Here is a 10,000-nt window from a genome sequence, read left to right on the forward strand (position 1 = left end):
GTTCATCTTATCTTAATAAACATCACTGACATACGAACACACATGCACACATGCTGTGATCATGGTAGTGTGTGTGTGTTGTATGTCATGTGACACACAAAGGTTCCAGTTAAAGATGTCATCAGAGAGGTGGTAGCTGAGAGAGCTAAGGCCTGCACTCACTTCACCAACGGCTTGGCTTATTCACTAATGCCCTCAGTCTGATGAGCGGCCCTTCACTTCTGACTTTTATTGTGAAGTATTTGCAGGAAGGTGATGTGGCGACTTGCATGGTTCCCATACTGTTCACCAAATATAACTACTGCCATGTTGTGGCACTTGTTCATTACTGCAAAATGCAGTTTGGCTGAGACAGTAACACACATACATCAGCAGCGACTGAACTGAGCCGTTAGAAGAGTAATCCAAAAAAGCAAAGTGTTGATTATAACAGTCTGTTAAAGCACTTGTGCCTTATTCTTCGTTGACATGCACATAATAAAACACACCAGGGGTTTGTCCACCATTGTTTTCCCAGCCACTGTCTGTAACACGGAGATTAGTGTGTGAGCATCCACACCAGATTTCGGCATTATAGAAGAAGCACTGAGAAGAAGGACGCCTTGCTGCTGGACAAGCTGGTGAGGACGGCTGTTAACAAACTCAGGTCCATCATGTCCATCACCCTCTGGACAGCACCTTAGACAGGCTGCTGTCTCTGTCCTGCTCCACGGACAGACTGAGGAGGTCATTTGTCCCTCAGGTCATACGAGTCTTCAGCTCCTCCCTGTGAGGACAGACCTGGACTGTGTCTCTGGATGGTCCACATTGCACATGTCCTTCATCACTTTATCACTCAGTAACTGTTTGCACACCTTTGGACTGTTTTTATTCTTTTATTCTAGTATTGTTTTATTTTTTTTATATATTCTGTATTTCTATACTTCTTCATACTCTAAATACTTTATTGCATGCTGATCTGTGTTTTTTGTCTTTGTACTGATACCACTGGAAACTGAATTTTCCTCAGAATCAATAAAGTGTCTGTCTGTCTGTCTGTCTATCAAAGCATGAAGACTAAAAGCTGATGACATTTGTTTCCTGTCCACTTCCCAGGATGCATTCACAGAGTTGTATGGTGAGTCCAGACCTCCAGCCAGTTTGTGGTCCCTGAGGACAGCGTTTGCACTGGCTGCACTGGGAGCAGCTGGGATCATACTGGGAGTCCTGTTCACTCACAGATGAAAGCCTTGAAGCTGCAGCTCCTCTAATGTCCACCAGATGCTGCTGTGATCAAACTGAGTGTACCGAAGTGAATGAGAAAACCTCCAACTTCTGTCCACAAAGTCAGGACAGTCTTAGCAGATTCATCGATCTTCTTCAGAGGGAAGGAGGATTTACAAAATAAATGTTCCATTGAGATGATTCACAGTCTGTGCTTGCTTCTCCCTGTCAGGTTACAGTAGAGTCAAACCTGACAACACATTCATTGTTGGCTTAGTTAAACTAAATCTGGACTAATAAGTAATTAACAGATTTTAATATATTAAGCTTTTAAAAGGTCTTCTACAGGGATTGAGAGGTTTTAAGTGGTAAATGATATAATTTGCCAATTTAACCTGAAGTTTCAACTTAACTGAAAAGAAAGAGCTACACAGATAAAACCTGTCTTGTGGTAAAAGAACCTTTTCAAGGTATCAGACATCAGATGTCTTGTGTTATTGGGTTATCTCCGAGTGTCTTTAAAATCCTTTAAACCGTACAGAAAACCCATCAGAACCGCTTCAATGACAATATGGTCATCGTTAATGGGTAAATGAATCAGACCAGGGACGTTCAGGTTAACTGATGCAGGATTTTGCCTGAGCTGCAGGACGTCCGTTGTAGATAAGACGGGACCCAGAACTGAACCTTGGGGGACACCACAAGAGGAGGAGCGATCTTCAAGCATAACAGAAAAGGTCCTGTGGACAAAGTACACATGGACCAGTCCAGATCCACATTTGGGATTGTTTGTATACTTTGGACATCAAATTACTGTTGGATAAACTACTATTCCACATCAGTTAGAAGAATGTTTTAAAAGTTTGTCACAAAGACTGTTCGTCGTTGTTATTGTGTACATTTTTGTGTTTGTCTTCTGGGGAACATTTCATTCATGTCATTTTGATTTCTACCTCTTTCACAGACCTTTTAACTTGTGTATTTCTTTCTTCATAAACATTTTGTCACAAACTGAACATATTGATGTTTATTTTTTAAGCACTTTGATATCTTTATTTTTTTACGTAAAAACTGAACTGAGTGGAAACAAACAAAAGTAACATTTTTGTTCAAATTTTTTGAAATGAAGGTGTCTGTAAAAATGACTGTCGCTGTAAAAATCCTACCACTAGGAGTCACCAAAGTTAGAAACATTAAAATCCTTCACATGAGAGAATTCATAAATAAGTGAACGTATGTTTAAGATTTACAAGATGTAAATATGACAATGAATCTGCACAGCAGCATTTTGTGCTGAGCCTCCTGGTCAAAGCCCCGATCACTGAAATAAATCAAAGCTAAACAGACGTCGTTTTTGCCCGAGGAAACCTAATCTGCCTGACACAGAAGAATATTTCACCAGATTCACACTTCAGATAATTTTAGTGCCACATGATCAGTTTCCAGAAACAGAAGCAGCTTGTGTAAGCAAAACAGACAGAGTGGAACTCAGTTAAACTAAATTAAAGCTTCCACCTGACAAAGCTGTCTTATGAAGCACTATGTGTGCACACCACATGTTACACAGCTGGCATGTTAACTAAATGTGGTGTGGAATAAAATACACACAGCTCATGTAGTGTGTCTGAAATATGCCACAAAAAACAAAAAATATTTCAAACAAAACATCAACCATAAACGTGCATCACTTCTAATCTAATCCCTCTCAGTGAGGCAGAAAACTGAAGATACGTCCGTGAGTACAGCAGTGAAACCGCCATGCAGAACTTTAACAGATCAGACAATAACAAAGAAACGGAGTGTCAGACTGAAAGGAGCTTCGTTTAGATGAACCTCAGGTGTGAAGTTAAACCAGTCACACCAGCAGGATTCACACACACAATACACACATGGAAATACTCTGCAACACGAACAAACTAAAGCTATGACTTCTGTTTGAAGGTCATCCTGTTGTCAACAGCACCACCTGCTGGACAAAAGGGAACCTTACAATCAGAATCAGTATTTCACATGAAGTACTACAGAGGCTGGAAGTTTGTTTTTAATAGTAGTCTGTTAGCAGTAGTAGTAATAGTGGTAGTAGTGGCAGTTGTTACTATTTTCTGTTTGTGAAACTTCTTCCATCATGAGTTCTACATGCAACATTTTACTTCGGTACACAAATGTTTATACATAAAGTATTGAAAGTAATAGTATTCCTTCTGTATTTGTAAGAAGGATTTTATTGTATTACCCTATTATCTCAACACTTGCGTGCTTTCTTAGATTGTGTAAAGTGGTGCAGTGGTTAGCGCTGTCACGCAGCAAGAGGGTTCTGGGTTCGAGACCCGGTCTGGGCCCTTCTGTGTGGAGTGTGCATGTTCTCCCTGTGCCTGCGTGGGTTTCAGCAGCCTACAGTGACCGTTCAGAAGTAGTAGTACAGTGACATTCGCAGTAGTCATAGTAACAGTAGTATCCTCTCTCTTCCAGGCCAGAGCGCGCGCTGCGTCGTGCGTAATGCGTGTCCGCGCTGCTGTCCGCGGCGCTGCGCTCCGACATGGAGCCGCACACCGCCGCTCTATGCTCCCGAACCTTCAGCGGACTCGGTTCTCCGCCCTAAACCGGATGTGTTCGGCGTCCCACAGCGTGCTGCACCGCACTCACACACCGACCACCAGCCCGAGCCGCGCCGCAGGAGCTGCAGACCAGCGGGGTGGAGCAGCGGGGGGAGAAGAACTGCAATCCGCCGGCGTTTGGCACCGATGTTTTCCTCCTCCGAGCTGCCAGCGGCACTCATCTCTGACTCTGATCATATCAGCTGTACTGCTACTTTTAATATTCAGAAGTATGAGTACTTAGTATGTGCGGCAGCCGACCGAGATCCTACTTCTGGTAGACAGCCTATACAACAAAGTACCAAAGGTCAGAAAGTCCAGACTGGTAGACCTACTACAGACACTGCAGTAATACTACAGTACAGAGCTGATACAGTAGGACATAAAACACACTTTAAAGCAGCATGAAGTACCACCGAGCTCCTCTGAGGAATACTGCAGGAATTTATTAGTATTTAAGACTGAAACACACGTGCAGAACACTGCAGTGATACAGGAAGTATCATTCAGGTGTTTGTGAGTACTACAGCAGTACAGTGACAGTACTACAGCAGTACTGTGTTGGGAGATAATCTGATAATTGAGCTCAGAGGATTTTCTGCCTGGAGATGAGAAGCACCGCGGAGAGGAGAGAGGAAGAGGAGGAGGAGGAGGAGGAGGAGAGGAGCTGCCGGAAGAAGAGGAGAAGGCCACTGAGACTCCACATGCCCGTAAGTGTCTGTCTGTCTGTCTGTCTGTCTGTAGCATTAATGTGGGATTTGTTGTCCCTGAACTTGTCTTGTCAGGGTCTTCAGGCCGTCGTGCACTCACTTCATCCACTGCCATCCAGCACATGATGAAGAGTCGAGCTACTCACATGACAGTCTGAGTAGTCTGTCATTAGTTTGCTGTCTGTAATAAGTTGCAGATGGTAGTGGGAACAGAAGCTGGACAGGAAGTGATGTCATGCCTTCAACTCTGTGTGAAGATGAAGAGGGCGGGGCTAACAGGTGTACCTGTTGCATGAGAAAAGTAAAAACAGTCGAGTCAGCATCGCTCCATCTGATTGTCACCAAAAGCCTGTGATGACGAGGTGCAAGTGAAGCATGAGGGCGCACACACACACACACACACACACACACACAGAGTCATGGGAAGAGCCCCCGTGTGTGTTCTCTGGTGAAAAAGCAGCAGATGTGACAGTCAGCAGCTCATGCTGTTGATGAATGTTGATGAGTTTGTCCTCCTGTGATTGTGAACGTGTTCAGTCCGAACTGCAGCAGCTCAGATTCGCTCTGGACGTGAGGACTTCCTGTGTGAAGGCTTCTCCTCCAGCAGTCTGACAAACGTCCACAGAGTGATGGACAAGCTGTGCTGCACAGCTCTGGGATCAGCTGCTCTTCTTACCGTTATGAGGTCACTGTGTGTTGCGTTTACAGTCGAGTCCCCGTGTTTGTTGTGAATGTTCTGTCACAAAACACAAAGACAAACTCCAACAGTCGGGTGTCCGACTGATGTGTGATATCAGCCTCAAGTCAGCGCATGGCGTTTAGTCCGTCCAGCTGTTATCTGCTGATCATAAATCACACCACACCAAAGTGTCCGTCTCTCAGCTCAGAGTTCACAATCTGAGCAATAACACGCTTTATTATTATTTATTGTTATTGTGTTTCACCCTCAGCTGCCATGAATCTTTCATCATGATTTTATTTATGACCCACTTAGGATTTTGTTGTCCCTGAACAGGATGTGCTTCTGGGAATGAACACAAAACACATCATAAAGATATAACAAAGCCAAACGTGGCAGAAATCTGTTGCTGTAACTGTTAGCTTGGGGCTAACAGCTCCATCAGCCCAACTTTCCAGTGATTTTCCAAAACACACAAACTTCACTCTGATATAAGAAAAAATGCTTTTATCTTTAAATTCTTAGCCAGCAGCTCCACATGCTTCCAAAAGTCAACTCCGACTTATTTTTCCATAACATCTCACATTGTGTACATAATCTGACTTTTAGTAAGGTATGAACCCAAACCAAACCTAAACCTTCTGATCTAATCTGTCACATCGTATTTACAGCATGAAAACAACAATGAAATGTGACACAGAGCTGCTGTGTAATGATTCACCTCCACTAATCACCATAAACTGCTGCTATCAGCCCTCAGTCTGACCTGGGAACACTGAGTGTGTGTGTGTGTGTGTGTGTCAGAAGATTAGATCAAACTGACAACAGCTATGTTTGGGTTTCTACTCTAAATCCACTGTAATCTGCTGTAATCTGCCTGTCGTCCAGCGAGTAGTCTGATCCCTGAAGGTCAGAAACAGAAGAGATCAGCTGCAGCAGATGATGCAGCAGATACTGGATCAAAGCTGCTCCTTTGTCCTCTTCTGATCCATGAAAGTCAGCTGTCTAATCTGTAAATATGGAGTTTAACCTCAGATTTTTGAGCTGACCTTTACTCAGCACAACCCACCACACCTGCTCCACCTGCCCCTCCTGCCCCCGTCACCTTCAGGCGTTACTCCACACTCCAAAGCAGCAGAGGTTTTGTGCCCTGGTCTTCGTCTCTCAGGTGAGTCTCCACCAGCCTGACCTAAAGCACAGGCCTCTTCACCGTGTGTGTGTGTGTACGCAGTAAGTGGGTCATGGAAAGCTGATCTCAGACCCCCTCAGGAGACATTTTTGTGATGACATTTAGCTTCGTGATGAACTCATTGCAGGTCAGAGGTCACTCGGCTCAGTGTGTGACTGGGGAAACTGGGTCACAAACTGAACAGGAACACAGTTAGCTGTTAGCTGGTGTGCTAACTAGGCGCTAACTGTGTGTGTGTGCTGAATCTGTTGTCCATCTGGAATGAGCCAACATAAGTTGGATCATCTTGAGTTTGTTTAAAACAAAAAGCGTAGCTTTTATTTAATTTTCATTTTTCATGGGGTTAGCATGAACTCAAAGGCCTACACAGACTCACCTGTCGAATTCACTTTACATCAGGTGTGCTTCAATACTACTGAATGTTAGCTGAACGCTGGTCAAAGCTAAACCCAGTGCACACTGAAGAGAGGCGAAGAGAGACCCTACAGGCGGAAGGTGGAACTGCAGCCAGCTTTCTGCATACTGTCTGCTGCTGATTGGCTCTTTAATAACCTCAGACACAAACACACACACACAGCGTGGCAACAGGACGTACGGCTGATATGGAGGGAGGGAGGGAAGGAGGGAAGGAGGGAAGGAGGGAAGGAGGGGGAAGTAGAAGAGAGAAAAGTGACAGAAGTGTGTGAGTGTGTCAGACAGACAGGAGTGGGAGCGAGCAGTGAACTGATTTATTGATTTATTGGCTTATTTGTTTCTGAAGAGCAGAAGGTAAGTCAATGTGTGTGTGTGTGGCAAACAGCTGAAAGTTGGATGTTTTGCTAACTTTGATCTTTTTAAATCTTAAAACACAATTCAATCCTGACTTCATTTTTCCACTTTAATCATCTCCTGATTGGTTTCACCTCCCTCTGCTGGAGGAGTCGGCGCTCGTTTGGTTCTGGTCCCGTTAAAGTGTTCTGGTCCAGTGGGGGTTTGGCTGCCTGATTGACTTTATTAACTTCATGTAAGGTCGATTTTTAAACTCAGAAGGTTCAGATGAAGCCGTGTGCCATTTTGAAGCTTTTTAAAGTCCGGGAGTGACCGTGGTGCTCCAGTTCAGCTCTGATCAGCGTGATCACTGATCGATCCCGCTGGCATGTGAGTAGTAATATACATCTCACATACAAAAACTTTACAAACACGGTACTTATGTATAAGTACCTCAGTACTTAGTTTAGTACAACTTTGAGGTACTTGTGCTTGACTTGAGTCTTTCTCCAGCCTGTCAGACTGAAGTATTTTTACTTCACAGCTTCAGTTTTGAATGAATAACCTGAAGTTTTTATGTAAGTGTAGGATTGTAACTGCAGGACTTTTACTTGTGATGGAGTATATTTACATGAACGTGTTCATACGTCAGTACAGTCAACACTTCACACAGGTGAGAACGTGCAGCAGGATTTCTTGGACAACAGAGTCTGCGGCCCCCAGGGGCCCGATTTGTGTTGTCATGGAAACAATGAAGGACCTCCACGTCTGTTGTGCTGGTGGGTTTACTCAGCACAGAGTTTGGTCTGAATCGCAGACTTTAACCTGGATATTCAGAAAGCAGAAAACACCCATAAAGGGACGACCTACCGCCACACAGCAACCAATCAGAACAGAGCAGGAAATGACACAATATTTGTCACAGCAGCTGACTGAAGCTGTAAAGTGAAGCTCAGAGGAACAAAACACTAAAGAAACATCAGAGTTAAGAGAGAAACCACGAGCAAAGACTGTGTGTGAGGGTGTGTGTGTGTGTGTGTGTGTGCGTGGGAGGACACTCTTGGTCCAGCTTTGAGCTGTTCCCATGGCAACCAGAAATATTCAGACTCGTGAAGAAGCACAGAGCGTTGATGATGATGATGGTGATGATGATGGTGATGATGATGATGATGATGATGATGGTGTAGGTGATGATGATGGTGGTGATGATGGTGATGATGATGATGATGATGATGATGATGATGATGATGATGGTGATGATGATGATGATGATGATGATGATGATGATGGTGGTGATGATGGTGATGTAGGTGATGATGATGGTGATGATGGTGATGATGGTGATGATGGTGTAGGTGATTAAACCCTGATCGCTGTGTCACAGGAAGGTGACCTCTGGCACAGCTCGGCCACAGACAGCCTGTCCACTTTGTTTTAAGAGCTACAGCAGATGTTAGCAGCCTGGCTGAAACAGAACACAAGCTTAGTGTTTGACTGAGGCGTGAAACCAACATGGTGAATGCAGTAAACTGGCGCGTATGCTGCAAATACTTAAATAATAATACAGAGAGATATTTCCCTCCAAAAAAGTCACGGAAATCTAATTGAATGGAACTTTATCTTTTGTCTCTTACACCAAAAAAATAAAGAAAATTGGCAGAAAAAAATTCTACACCAAAAAGGTACATTTTGGGCTACGGCTCCATAAGCTCCCATTCATTTTGGACAACTCATGAGCGCCCCCTACATAACAGGAAGTGTAACAGAGTGGGACTCCTGACCTCTGAGCTGCCTCCCCGTCAGGTTGTAAGGATGTGACAGACGGACGGACAGTGAGACAGACAGAGACACAGTGTCTGGTTTCAGTCTTGTCGTCCTCTCAGCAGATGTCTTGCTGACGTCCGTCTCTCGCTGTTTACCCTCCAAACTGTCCCATGATGCAACAGGAGAACCGTGTCAAGCTCAGCACTTCTGAACCTCCATGTGTCTGACTTTCCGCTGCTGCTTGCACTTTGGACACCGACAGGTTAAACAAGGTGTCCATAGTTGAGTCTCTGAGTGTGTCCACTTTATTAGGTACACCTGGACTGAAGCTTCACCAGTTTCCCTCTCAGGATTTCACATTTCTCATTTCACTATCAGTTTCTTTTTTCTTTGTCACGTTCGTAAACAGCGTAATGAGTTTTCCTGTGTGTGTGTGTGTGTGTGTGTGTGTGTGCGCAGGACCTCAGTCTGTTTACCATGCCCTTCCTGGAGGGAGATCCAGGCCGAGCCGAGAGAGATGGCAGCAGCAGGAAGGTGAGGCAACCATTTTAAATTAGTTTCTGTTGTGGCGAGGGGATGACATCAGCAGCAGGTGACCCAATGACGTCGCTCACATGCTGCTGAGTCATCAATCAGCTGACTACTTTGATCAACACGCAACCGAAGCTAGAGGTGTGTGTGTGTGAGCTCTGTGTGTGTGTGTGTTAACCAGTAGCTGTAATGTGTCCTCCCGTCCAGCAGGGGGAGGCTCTTTGCCATTCAGCCAGCCCCACCAGGAGTTTCTTCCATCGGGCTCCATTCAGTCGGCCCTCCAGTCCCCGTTCTGCTCCAGCCAGAGCATCCAGCTCCAATATGAGCCCTGGCTCCCCGAAAACCATTTTCCCCTACCTGAGTGGACCCCCTCAGCAGGAGTCACCACCCAAGTCTCCACGCAGGTACTCACACCTGGCACCAGGCTGCAGGCTGCAGCACAATCTGGAGAAGAAGACCATGACCAACTGTGTGTGTGTGTGTGTGTGTGTGTGTGTGTGTCAGGCTGAGTTTCACTGGGATCTTCAGGTCAGCCTCCAGGGATTCAAACCAGCAACCCTCATCATCCCCCGTCAGCATCAAA

At 45.0% G+C, this 10,000-nt stretch overlaps 2 protein-coding genes across 2 annotated transcripts in view; both read left to right on the top strand.

Moving 5' to 3' along the window:
* The window catches only part of LOC124049858 (apoptosis regulator Bcl-2-like), an 8,549-nt gene extending 6,008 nt beyond the window's left edge, over positions 1-2,541 (top strand). The window contains exon 3 of the mRNA XM_046371955.1: positions 1,096-2,541. Coding sequence (XP_046227911.1) covers positions 1,096-1,224 — 129 coding nt within the window. The 3' untranslated portion in view covers positions 1,225-2,541. The remainder of the gene's footprint in view (positions 1-1,095) is intronic.
* Positions 2,542-3,904: 1,363 nt separating this feature from the next.
* LOC124049859 (5'-AMP-activated protein kinase subunit gamma-2-like) overlaps positions 3,905-10,000 on the top strand; it is a 6,843-nt gene continuing 747 nt past the window's right edge. Inside the window, exons 1-4 of the mRNA XM_046371956.1 lie at positions 3,905-4,507; positions 9,346-9,420; positions 9,625-9,821; positions 9,922-10,000. The exon at positions 9,922-10,000 is cut by the window's right edge and continues 747 nt beyond it. Coding sequence (XP_046227912.1) covers positions 4,406-4,507; positions 9,346-9,420; positions 9,625-9,821; positions 9,922-10,000 — 453 coding nt within the window. The 5' untranslated portion in view covers positions 3,905-4,405. The remainder of the gene's footprint in view (positions 4,508-9,345; positions 9,421-9,624; positions 9,822-9,921) is intronic.

The sequence above is a fragment of the Scatophagus argus genome, chromosome 18 (assembly GCF_020382885.2).
Source record: "Scatophagus argus isolate fScaArg1 chromosome 18, fScaArg1.pri, whole genome shotgun sequence".
NCBI classification, from domain to species: Eukaryota; Metazoa; Chordata; class Actinopteri; family Scatophagidae; genus Scatophagus; species Scatophagus argus.